General features: G+C 47.2%; 1 protein-coding gene across 1 annotated transcript in view; it reads left to right on the top strand.

The window, feature by feature from the left end:
• The window catches only part of LOC119372207 (KH domain-containing, RNA-binding, signal transduction-associated protein 2), a 376,214-nt gene that overhangs the window by 354,506 nt on the left and 8,569 nt on the right, over nucleotides 1-13,139 (top strand). Inside the window, exons 5-8 of the mRNA XM_037642685.2 lie at nucleotides 1,145-1,342; nucleotides 2,859-3,236; nucleotides 4,574-4,644; nucleotides 12,583-12,656. Coding sequence (XP_037498613.1) covers nucleotides 1,145-1,342; nucleotides 2,859-3,236; nucleotides 4,574-4,644; nucleotides 12,583-12,656 — 721 coding nt within the window. The remainder of the gene's footprint in view (nucleotides 1-1,144; nucleotides 1,343-2,858; nucleotides 3,237-4,573; nucleotides 4,645-12,582; nucleotides 12,657-13,139) is intronic.

The following is a 13,139-nucleotide window of genomic DNA, read 5'->3' as shown; positions in this document are numbered from 1 at the left end:
CCCCGCCTAACAGTATTAGGCAAGTTGTATGAGCACTACTTCCTGTATGGCCCATTTCTCCTTCGCACGCAGTACGGTAATCACATCGCGTCAACTGGCATCTGAAAATGGGGGTCCCATTGTGCAACAGATAGCGTTTTCGGTCAGGAGCTGTTGTATATACTGTCACGGGGTCATGACGTCGACGAAGGCAGCAGTCTGTGTGTCCAAGGTGAAACTCTTTATTTCGCCGAACTTGTGGCCGGGAAACGGAAAGTCAAACTACAGCAATACACACTGTATACTGATCACGGTGAACAGAGCGTCGGCCGTCGATGAACTGCTCCGCGGTAAGGCGCGTCGGCATTTATACATGCGGTATTGAACATTCGAGCCTTATCTCTGGTGGCCGCATTAATTCTAGAAAAATCTCAACTGTTCGTGTTTGCGCGCTCAGGCCTATAAGAATATTCTAAGATATTCTCGAACGTTCCCAGACATTAGGGTGCGGCTTGCGCAAGGCGGTGGCTATGCCTGCAACGGACTAGTTAGATAAAAATGACAAAAAGAGGCGCGTGTGGGAATATACACCATGCGCGCAAACGTCACGAAATTTTGGCGAAACTTACATAACTACAAATTACTTTATTCAGGCGAAATCCTTAGATGTCTCATCAAACGCGAGAAGTGACCGTCCGCGTTGCGGTCAACAAGATTGATGCAAAAAAAATTCCGTTAATGATGTAATTACGATATAATCATGACGTCACTGTGACGTTACACGATGAGATCATCTAATGGCATCTTCGGTTCATGAAAGGTGCGCCTATTCCCGGAGAAACTGCAAAACCACGTGAAGTGTACCAAGCTTCAAATGTCTCCGATGCGGGAAGGTAGAGGAGAACGACGCGTTGGCTGCTGACAGCTTTCGGAAGAGGTGGGGCGGATGGAATGAATACAATCAATTGAGAAATATAAACGAAGAGGAAGAAGGTTGCTTTTGCCTTCGAGTCGTCTTAGGCAAATACATAAGAGAACGTGTGACTTACTTTCTGATTTAAACGTACCGATCGAGGAGTTTCTGGCTATTTCTTTAGTAATAAACTCGCGCTATTCCTAGACTGTCAGCAGTGCATGACGTTAAATAATCCTCCTCTACCTGCAGGACTACTACGACGAGATCAGACAGACGCAGCTTCGAGAGTTGGCACTTCTCAAGAATGACCGCAAGAACGGGGCGGCGGCCGCGGCGTCCCTCGAATCGTCACCCTCATCATCCCAGGCATCACTTCCTGCTGCGCCGCCGGCCACAGCGTCGCCTCCATGCGGGAACGAACTGGTCGCGGTCAATTCCGGCAACAACGTGAGTCGAAACATAGTAAACAACGTTGAAATCGCCAAGGAAGGATCGGGAGAGAGAGAGGAAAGGCAGGCATCTTAAACAGTGTAGAAAAAAATTGGCATGCTGACCTACACTGGGGAAAGGTACAGGTGAGTTTAAATATTAAAGGTAAAGAGAAAGAGAGAGAGAGAGAGAAATAACGTGATGGAGAGCACGCGTACACAAAGTTGCAATGATCACGGTGAATATATCACTGTTGGTCAATAACTGCTGGGACAAATCTAATGTCATTAAGAATTTTGGCAATGCCTTCGTCGCCTTCATCCTCGATGACCTGTCAGGACGACATTCGAAAATAGGTACTGCCGTCATTGGTCTGTGGTCCATGCGAGCTAGAGCGATTGCGAGTGATTGTCTGTGCACATTGCAACGAGGACTGTCGCAGTAGACGTTTTGTCTTCTCGCTACCTATGTGCGCAAGAACATCTGGGCCGTATGTGCCATAGAAATTGGGTAAGCCCAACTATACTCGCCGCCGGTCCGCTAAGAATAAGGAAGTCGTCCGCAGGCAAAACTATGTGCGCCACAGAAATTGGGAAAGCCCCGTTACTCACCACTGGTCGACTTATAATGAACAAGGCAACACACGGGCGGCGGACAGCAGTTAAGATTTTCTGGGCAGACGTACCCAATAATTGAGAAAGGCTTTAATGAACTGTCAGGATTAACCCAGTGATAAACACCGGGGCCGCACGTTTAATCTTCGCTAGTTAATCATCTGTATGAAATGCTTGGGTGGTGACTTTTTGATGGGCTGAGCATGGGTGACCCGGTATATTGTCAGCAGGAAAGAGCAGCGTGTAGTGTCTGGGGACGGAGGAGAAGGGAGCGTTCACCGGTTAGCCCACATTCGTAGCATTTGACGTCACCCTCGGAAATGAAAGCTCCCACATCAAAGGCGGAAGGAAGTACAGAAGGGGGAAAAAAAATAACAGGGTTGCGGGACGCGTTTGTCGTCACGTTTTGGCGTGAGTAATTTGTTTACGCGTTATGGCATTTGTGACTGGTTGTGCTGAGTAAGATGGCTGACTGAGTACCTGGTTTTTTATACTGATAACAAACAGCACCAAAATGCACGGGAGTGAAAAGGGGACTCTGGACACGTGCTGAATTCCAAGTGATTATTTTATTGACACGAATGCATGATATTGGCATCTTGAGGAACAGTTACAAAGGAAAATGTTGCACTTACGATGTGAAACAACAAGAACACCAAGCGAAAAAAAAAATGAAATTCACAGTAGCCTCCTGCACATACCCACATTGTGATTCTTAAATGTTTCGTTTTTCTCCTGATGTTCTCTTACCAGTAGTTGTTCTGCACGTAATACTGCAAAAGTACAATAGTGCACAAAGAAATTCCAGCTGTGAAGATCGTCGCCAGTAGGATAGCCATGGTTACTTGGATAATCGTCTTTAATGGTCTTCCGATGTTTTACGCATCCTTCAGTGCACTCCAACATGGCACATCTCGCAGGCTTCCGTACTCCAGGAAGCGTCTTCGTCCTGCCGCTCTTCGCCGCCCACGCCTCCGATGCACCCGGCGCTGCGACCCGGAGTGCCCGGCCTGGTGCTTACGGCCGACGGCCTCTCGCAGCTTCCCCCGCACCTGCAGGTCTCTTCGGCGGGCCTCACCCGAGGCGTGGTCGCCCCTCCGACGACGGCGGCGGCCGTGTCCGCTGCAGCTGCGAAAGCCGCCTACCTCCTGCACGGCTCCAGGGTGCTGCCGGTGCGCTTGTCACGGAAGGGAGCTTTGCGAGCCGCGGCTCTGACGCTGGGCCGTGCAGCCGCGGTTGGAGCGCTGAGGCACGGGGCGGCCGTCGAGCTCATCTCGGCTGACTGCGCCGACGAATTTGTAAGTCGTGAATCGTAGATCATCACCCTTTCACGTTGTTCAAAACTGTTGCTCAATTTCATACGTACCAGGTAAATTTACTTTGTCTTGTATAGCGCGAAATATGTTATTACTCGAAATGCGCTGTATGACATTTCGAAGGCAGTGGTCATCTCAGGAATACGTTGGTGCCGGCCTCTAAGCGAGGGCCAGGACGACTTCCTTTTCAGCTGCAAGACGTTCTCTCTCAGAAACGTTTATTTTCGTTCGTTTGTTCATGACGCATTCACATGGACGAGTTTTTTTTTGTTTGTTTTAGCTTTCTCGTACCTTCCTCCACCTTGCTTCTTACTCTGAAGAGGATAGGCGTGCGCATGAGGGGGCAGGTGGGTGAGCTGCCCCCCCCCCCCCTCCCACTCTTTCTTTCTATTGGGGGGGGGGGTGAAGTATACCTCGTGCCTTCTCTCAGTAGGAGCTGTCGCGTCATTGTTCAAAGAGCAAGTTTAAGGCCACACAGGTTTTTGACAATAATGGCGTCCGAAAGCTCCGGTTGTTGCTCTTTGCTTCCGGAAAGCCAGGGACCAAAGGTAGGTCACTGTGAGAAGCACGTCCTTTCTGCATTTCCATATTTTGTTTCATGCATTGTGAAACAACATGTTGTCTTTTCGGCTCTACCAAGGGGGGGGGGGGGGCTGCGATGAAATTTTGCCCCCCCCCCCCCCCCCCGGCCAATGAGAGGCCCTGCGCACGCCACTGCTGAAGAGGTTGCCTATGACTGCTCTTTTTCGTACTTCACGCTTCCGCTAGATTTGAACAGAGGGGGCAGTTTCCCGTATTTTGTTGCTTTCCTCGCTCTCAACACCTTGGCCTCACATTCGGCATGAAACCTTAATCTGCCCTCTTTCGTCCTCGGCATCGTGGATATTTTTAAAATGCTCTGAAATGCCGGGTAGCAGCTAGGGCGCTGTTGTTGTTTGGCCTCCGTCACAGGCTTTGCATGCTCCGCTGTACCAACTTGTCGCAGCCGCGTATCACCAGAACCCTGTCCGAGAAGGTCAAGCGCAACGTTGAAACTTCACAACGCTGGCAGTGCTTCGTCTTCGGATAAAACGTATGACGTTTTTATGTATGCTTGTCCAAATGGCTGCTTTCATGTGCTGGCTGATCATAGGTTTATTGTGGATTACAACGCTGAAGTCGCATCGGAGCCCTTATGTTCTCTCTAAACACCGTCGCTTGAGATAACTTGATATTTTTGAGGTGGGAGGTCTTTAGGTTTGCCTGTCGGTATGAGTGAAACTACGTTAATTAAGTCTGTATTGGTGCTTTTGTATATTGTCTTTCTTTCATCTTTGCAGCTCTACGGAGACGAGTATCCGGATAACAACTTCGATGGCAACGTCTACGAGCAAGCGTTCACTACGATTGAGTAAGTGTGCCTGACCATTACAGCACTCTTCATTTTCCATCTTCTCAAATGCTGAGTACAGTGAGCCGTTCCTGGTACCGCAATAATCTATCTCCTTAAGTGTCTCCAAACCTGGCATTCTTCGCAGCGTATCGTACTGATTGGTATGAGCAACAAACACACACGCAGACCTTCATTCGGCATTTTCGTTAGCACTGACAACGAAAGCGCACAGTACCACAGGCGATTCCGCAAGCCCGGGAAGCTACAGAGAGAGAGAGTCTCTCTGCTGCGCTTGGCGCGGCCTAGACCCAGGTCGTCAATATGCAGTACATTCAATAATGTTGTCTCGCCCACTCGGATGTGCGAGAAGTAACCACCTAGAATAACAGAGAGATGAGCTAGTTGGAAAGTATTCATTCTAAAAGGACAGGACCTGCAAACACGGACAACAGAAAGACGTCAGGACACCATAAACGCCGCGCTTGTGGTGTCTGTGGTGACCTGACTTCTTTCTTGTGTCCCTGATTGCACGCCCTGCCTTTTTAGAAGTAACCGTTCCTCTTAGCAGCTATTGCAGCTAAAATTAAAAAAAAAACATGGTTGATCCCTCCGTCATAGGAATCGGAATAACACGAAAGTAAAGCGTGCCCTTACAGAAGTAACTGAATGTTTACTGTACATTGATATAAGAGAATTTGGAAAATGTATATTGATGTCTGGCAGCTATAGCACCCTTTAACTTGAATGTACCCACTTTGATCATTGGTGGTACATCTCCATCCTGACGACTAACGTCTATGCTAAATGATTAAACAAACCCTTGTGGTAGCTGTAGTAGTTAACGGTGAAAGCGTAATCAGAGAACGAGGTGTGATAGCCAGAAGAGCGTCGCTTATTGGACGCAGAACTTGGTCGCCATCCCGCGGCATGTTAAAATGTGATTGAACACCACGGCCAGACTAGAGGGAAACGCAAAGCGCGTCGCGCCGTCCCGGTAGCCCGGCCGCGATTTTTCTCGGGGCGAGCGCGTGAGCGGTGAACGCGTTGTTACAGCCACGTGAGGCAGGCGCGCGTCGCAGAGCTATTTTTGGTTTGTATTAGCGTGATGCTATGAGCCAGGCCGACGCTCTTACGACGCTTGCGCTAAGGTCGCCACCTCGCGGTGTGTTAAGGCATAGACAAAATTGAACTTCTATTGAAAACGCGCCGAATGGGACGGACGTGTAACGCGTTGCAGGTGCTTATCGCGGAGGCCACAGTAATTACGAATTACTTTACCGCTCCCAAAGGGGAACACCACCCCGCCGACAGGGAGAGTGGTAGATATAAAAGGCGAGTTTGTAACGCCTCTAGAGTCTGTGAACATGGCGCAGCGGATAGCGTGCCCGGCAGCTATTGTCGCGGACCGAGGGGTCGTGGGTTCGATGCCCGTTGTCGGCACTTTTTTTCTTTGCCATCTGATCGTGTATATTTTTTCGACATCATTTCCGTGACGGAAATACGTCACTGAAGTCTTGATGGACCCCGGCATAAAACACTTTCGTGTTAAAAAGGCCTTAACATGCTTAGAGAGTTCTAAAGCTTCAGATAGTGTTAGCTACATATACATGTACACAAGCACCAATGTTCTCGCGCAAGTGGATACATATAAGTCCTGCGTAAAAGAATGCGAGGGGAACTCCTACCCTGTAAACGGGCAGACAGAATTGGGGGACAATGTGAACTAGAATTAGTTGATTTATTTTCAGTAATTCTCCAGTTACTGAAGATCAATCAGCAATTTCAGTAATTCTCCAAAAACCATTCTTGATAAACAGATATAATTACATTTTGAAGAAAATAATAGTACTCTAAATCGATAAACCTTTTTCCTGTAAAGTTCAGAAGTCTGAATATACCAGTGCAATCAAAACCGGCGTTCGAGTCAACTGACAGTGACATCCTGAACGAAATAGGATTAAAGTAAATGGAAGTACTTTGCAACTGGGTCACGATATTAGGACAAAGACTACAACTCTTTGTGGAGCACTTGTGGTAGCTTGCGAAGAAGAGCGTTTGAGCTTTCAAAAAGCGATGACTGAGTGGACACAGGGCCACACCTAGAGACCGAGAATTTTTGCCTTTCTTGGGGAAAAGGGTCGATTGAAATGGTGGTCTACATTTCTGCGTCTACTGCAACTAGAAGGACGAAAGCCTTCTTTCACCAGCACGAGGCAGGCGCCATGGCAGCGACGTGTGCTGTTGTGTGCTTGCGGTCTCAACTCATAGCATCACCATGCTTATGGCGTGCGCCATTGTCTACACATGACTTCTTACTTCATGACGCAATGCTGCACATGAACACGTGACTCAGACGGCGTGAAAACTATGCGGACTGAACTGGAATAATGACGATTTCTCACAACAATGAATCACTACCATTGGGGAGTTACCCAGCATGACGTTCGCGCATTATCTCCTAGATTATTTCGTAGCTCATAACTGCACCTTAAAGGGGCCCTGCAACACCTTTTTTAGTTATATTTGAATAGTCTCATTATTGACGTATGACTCTTCACGATTCATATGCCGCAAAAATTTTTCGAATCCGTCAAGTCTAAGTGGTGCTACCAAATTATAGAGATCACATTCCACAGCTTTCTTCCTCAACTCAACGCAGCGAGCGCGCGGAAAGCTGCGCGCGGCGTGAAGGGAGGGAGGGCGGAGGTGCAAGGAGGCGACGTCAGCGCCGGCGGCACTTTTTTTTCCATTTTTTTTCTCTCTGGCGTCTCGGCGCAACCACGTGGTCTGTGGCGCCACTCTCGGTCGGCTCGCGCGGTCGTCGTCGAGCGGCGGAGCCCATGGCACCGTGTATCGCGCGTGCTTGAAAACTGCGAGTCCGGTTTGGTAATGTTGGGTGTGCACCTCGAACTGCCGTAGTGTTTTCATTGCTCTGCCAACCATGGACGCAAACTTGCGTGCGCGTTTGGAACGAATGACAGCTGAGATGGGTTTCGACCCACACTCCGATACACCGCCTCGTCGCACTGCTCGCGCTTGAATCGTATTCAACACGGCAAAGCTGCGTGCACCCTTCTCCCAGTGGCGGTACTTCGATGCTGTTTGCTCTTCGAATGCGGGCGCACAGCGAGCGCGGGCTGACAACAAAGAACTAAAGACTAGAAGAAAGGATCGTGGGGCATCGGGCCGGCGCGGACCAATCCCCAGGCTCTCTGCAGCTACCGTGAAAATGCGAGTCTGCTTGGTTGCTGTGTCGCGGTTTCTCGGGAACCTGAGACTTACGTGGAGGATACGCCGAGGTACGGCTCGATGACATACTGAACAGACAGCGAACGGGACTCTCGCCATACAGCGAACACAGGTATCCTAAACTAGCCGGCGCCAGCATTGTTATCAGAGAAATGCTGCACCGCTGCCTCGGTCGGTCGGAGAACGTGCCGACAATGCAGTTTCCAGCTGACGAGGCAACACTCGAACGGCTGCCACTCTCAACGGCAACCGGCGATGGTCAAAAGCACAGAAATATTCACGATTTCGGCACTGCACCTGGTGAAGAAAACGCAACCACGCAACTACGAGCAGAGGTGTCGGTGAGACCGGAAGTGCTAATATTAATGTTTGTTCGGTGTTTTAACGGCATAACACAATATAAACATACATATTATCTACTTATTGAACTCAAAATTAACAACTAAGGTAATAATGAGGGTGTTATCGTGATTATAACATCAGCCAATGGTGGAACTGCCGACAATCGCGTCATATATTGGGGACTATTACATCATTTGTCGAGAGAAGAGGGAGCGATTTTCAGCTGATTTTGAGAATTTATTGTAAATTCCAGGCCGCTCGCTTCGCTATAATATTTGGCTCGCGTGTTCTCGGGAGCCTCGACTACCGATTGGCAGCGCTTTTTGACCCTGCTCAAAAAGCGTTGCAGGGCCCCTTTAATTAAGGTGAAGGCCTTATATGTCTAATGAGTCAAAAGGCTTTGCGACATTTGGCAAGACCTGACGGTATTCAACGGAAGTCGATGAAAGGTCACGTGATGCTCAAATGAATGAATGTGTGTCCATCGGCGTACTAGAATCACATGACCTCAATGTCACAAGAGGTCATCAATGACGTCGCCACGTGAGATGTGCAGAATGACTTCGGGGCAGGATCAATGAAATAGCTTGCGAAGAGAAAGAACACGAAGAAGACAGTTCTTACCGTCGAGTTGTGTTGGGCGAGTGCAGAAGGAACCACGCCACTTTATAAGGCGTCCTGAAAAGAGGCGTTTGTAAAAATGTAAACTCAAGTACCACATACGAAATTCATTTTTCACACATGCCACAAGTTTACCTTCCAAGACATAACCTGTGTTTTCTCTTGCGTTAAGGGAGGTCACTGTGTTGGTGAAGATACAACGAGTGCTTAGGAAACGGAAAGCGTACGTTATTGCGTTGATAGGGCAGGCACCATGCCAGCTATATGGATATGACCGACTTACGTCTCTTTGCAGGGTAGACCGAAATTCAAAGGTGTCACCACCGAACAAATGCAAAGGAACGCACCAGCACAAGATAAAAGTAGACAGTTGTGTAGGATCAAATAATGTGAAGCTTATTCAAACACAGCAGCGAAAGAGTAACGTCTATTGTGGAGTTAACATTTCTCGTTCTACAGCTTCATCTCTTCACGGGTATTTCGATTTCTGAAGCCGTCATTGCGCAAGCTAAGTTTGCAGCTTATTGCGGAGTGATATTTTGTCGTTCCCATGATGCCATCTAATCCCCTGATGAGGTCTCGTTACGCAAGTTGATTTGGAAACTTCTTTAATCATGTCTAATTTTTCGTTCCCGTTTTGTAACTGGATTTCAATCCCTAATGGCCACCGCCGTAGTATCTCGCTTGCGGATTAATTTCGAAAAGCTGCTTAGGTTTATTTTGTGTGTTGAATTTCTTTTTGTTTTTGGGAAGTGGTATTATATCCGCCTATGGGTATGCAGCCTTGGAAGCGCAGGTTTTTCGACGCTATCCCAAAGAAACGGAAATTGTCATGATATATCATTGCCTCAGTCGACACTCGCTTGCGCTCGGGCTATTCTCGATTGACATGAAAAAAGTATATTCCAATTGCGCTTGAAAAGTCACACGTTTCCTTATGCAGTCACATAAGACGCCCCGAAGGCTAAAGCAAGCTTGTTGTTCTTTTTCTTCTTTTTTTCTCAGTCAACTATATTGATACCCCCACCCCTGCGAAGTCTTTGTGCACCTAAACTGGTTTTGCACAGCCTCCTGATTCGGAGGTGTTCAATTTTTCTGCACGTGACGCGGTTTTGCAGTGCCTCCGTGATCGGCCCACCTTTGACTAAGGCGACCGATGTCATGTGATCACGTCATCATAAGTGACGTCGTAGCGACGTTACAGCGAGGTCACCATATATTTTCGTTATCTGTAAAGCCATGATGACGTCACCTGATGACGTCATCGCCTGATTATTATTTCTTTACATCACTTCATGTTGACGCCGACGCCGACGATCGCTTTTCGCGTTTTAAATTTTGTGCGGACCAACGAGAGTCATTGCGCCACGTCGGCACGTGGCTATTTTATTTGTACGCAGTCTTTGCTTTGCACGTATACCGCTGGATAAGAAATGGGACGTCTTTTCACGTATTTCGGTGGCCAGTGCGGTCAGTACAGTAGTAAACTAAGGCGACATTGAGTCCGGAATTTTTTTTCCCTGTTGGAGACTAGAGACCAAGTTCTGATCTATGAAACAGCATTTTGGTGCCGCGTAGTAGAAGTTCGTGAACTGTTCTTCAGACATAAAGAAATTAACTTCAGCGATGCTCTAATCTACTTCACATGCAATAAGACTACTTCATTGGACCTTAACATGCGTATAATGTAAGACTGACATCGTATAAGCGGAACTCTATGGCATAAAAAAGGTAACGCGCTTATCTGAAGTATCGTGGGAGTGAAAGACACAAACTGCGCCAGCATTCTTCTTTTTTTAATTGCTTCCGAGTCCCTGGACACTGTAGTGAAAAGAAACAAACTTTATTACGCCGTGCTTTTAATGTTGTATCTTATTTCAGCAACGCTCATATGTGAGATAATAATTATTGGATTTATCGTCATCAAAGGGCACTGAAGACATTCAAACGCCCCAGTTTCCGTCTGGACCGGAGCAGTAACGCGCGCTGAGACAGCAATATATGTGACCTGATCGGTAGAATCAGAATGTTCGTATCTTGCGTGGCCAATTATCTATCAGTTGTTTTTTCTTTGAGAGCGTCGAACAAGGGCATTTTCTTAGGTTCATTATCCCTGTTAGGCGCTGCGAACGAAGTGGTAATGGCAGGCGGTTCTGCACTATTTGAATTACCGGCTTCGTAGTACCGTTTTCTTCCTCTGGCATCATTACTTGCCTGACAGTATTCTTGTGATCGAAACGCCGTTTCAACTTCGACCTCGTTATTTTGCATTATTTTTTGTTGAAAACGGCTGATAGATCGAATCTGCTTCACTGTCCACTGGTATAACAATTTGGCGTCTTTTAAGGACACTTCTTATTCGATGGCGTTTTCAGGTAGGCGGTAGTTTTGGAGAAATGTGTAAGGTTCGCGAACAGAGGATGTCGCTTAACCCGTGTTTGTTCATATTCTACCCATCGGCGACCAACCACGGTTTTCACTACTGCTCGTTTTGTCCGGGATATTCGTTTAAGCGAATATCGTTTATCCTAACTACGCAGTACCTTTTTCCCACCATCCAGGCGGCGTGTTTGATTTATTTATTTTTATTTATTTATACGAGTACCTGCAGAGCCATGAGGGCATTATTGCTGGACAGCGGGCAACTAGAAAATAAACCATACCTAGTTTTGTTCCTGATAAAACTTACTACGCCTGAGTGGTCTATTACATACATTATAGATTCTCCAAGACGTGCCCGTAATGTTTTAAATTTTCTTTCACATTTTTTACTTCCTTGCTATTGTATATTGCACGTCTATTTTTTTTACCTTCTTTATCTCCATGTAAAATCGCATACCAGAAGCCACTTTTCTGGTTAACGTCCCTGCTACTCCCATATAATTTCCTGGCTCCGCTCTTTTCAGAGCTCTGTTTTTTTCTTCTGTTTCTGTTCACAATGTAGAAGAACGGAATGCTTTGCCAGATCAACTTCGACGTTTATTACCTTCTGAATTCCTTTCATATACGGGGAAACGTTCATGTTCCTACCTGTCTGATCCCATTTTCGCTATCTTTTGAATCTTAAACCCTCTTTTCCCGCGATAGCCAGGCGGGGCTGCTGTACAGTGAAGCAAAAATAAGTAGCCATACTTTGAGTAAGTCGCTGGCGAGGAAGACGAGGAGCTTATTTCAACGTCTCGGTCGGCACGTGTTCGGTGGCACAAAGCGGCACCTTTGAAGCGGCGCCTTTGAAGCTGCTGTTGATCAAAAGAACGAAGAGTTAGAGCGCGCTTTTCTTTTTCTCTCCTTTTTTGCGCTTTCGCACGGAATCTTCAGAAGTTGATTTTAGATATAGACAAGCACTTGATTCTATCCTTGTATTTATGTCCTGGGTGCAGAAAATTTTGTTCTAGAATAAAAAGAAGAATCTTAAGTACGCACGGCATGTAACCTTCTATGATGGAGCCCGAAGCACCGGTACTCAGTGCGCAATCGTGTGCATTGGATTCCTAGGAAGTCATCCGCCCCAGGTGCGGTATTCTGTAAGCGTCCACTATGTGGACTGACCGTTGCAACAGCGTGGATTGATTGAATAGAGGTCGAAGCGCGGGTTTACTATTGACGCTAGCCTGCTCACCCTGACGATTTAGCCAATCAGAGCGTGCTGCAATGAACAGTCCATTCAGTGAACACTTACGGAATACTGCCCCTAGCTAGACTCATTAATAATCACTTTGACGTGGCTTACTGTTCCTTTCGTAGGGAGCAGGGATTTCCCCGGCAGAACGCAGAAGATATGCAGAACAATGGCTACGCCACGGACGCAGACTTTGCAGGTGAGTATAAACCTGTACTCAGCTTGTCAAATGAACCACAGTCAAGATCCATAAGTTAACGTCTATACGAGGCGGTTACATGTGTTCGCCTCCCGCATGGAAATTTTGTATTTTTTGTGCCTGCAAATAAAGAGTCTTCAATGTTCACTGTTAAAAATAGCGAATGTGGCCCTAAATAAGAGCGTTTTACCGAATGAAAGATAAGCAACTTAATTTAAATGATAACTTCGACCGATTTCCATTGAATTTGGTGTCCAGAGGTTTGTTTTTGTTTTTCGTGACGCCGTCTCTTGTGTATTAGCACTGGCAAGACGAACTGTGTCCGCATTCATTCAGCACTCACGTAAGCTTCCCAGGACGAGAGTATGCGCATAGAGCAAAAGAAAATCGTGGGTATATCACCGGTGGGATCGTTGCTGGCCCCTGTTATACGGGGGGCTGTAGTCGCTAACTCGCACATTGTAGTTGTTCCGTGATCAAAAC

Source organism: Rhipicephalus sanguineus, chromosome 10 (assembly GCF_013339695.2).
Source record: "Rhipicephalus sanguineus isolate Rsan-2018 chromosome 10, BIME_Rsan_1.4, whole genome shotgun sequence".
NCBI classification, from domain to species: domain Eukaryota; kingdom Metazoa; phylum Arthropoda; class Arachnida; order Ixodida; family Ixodidae; genus Rhipicephalus; species Rhipicephalus sanguineus.
This window is presented reverse-complemented; position numbering and strand designations above follow the sequence as displayed.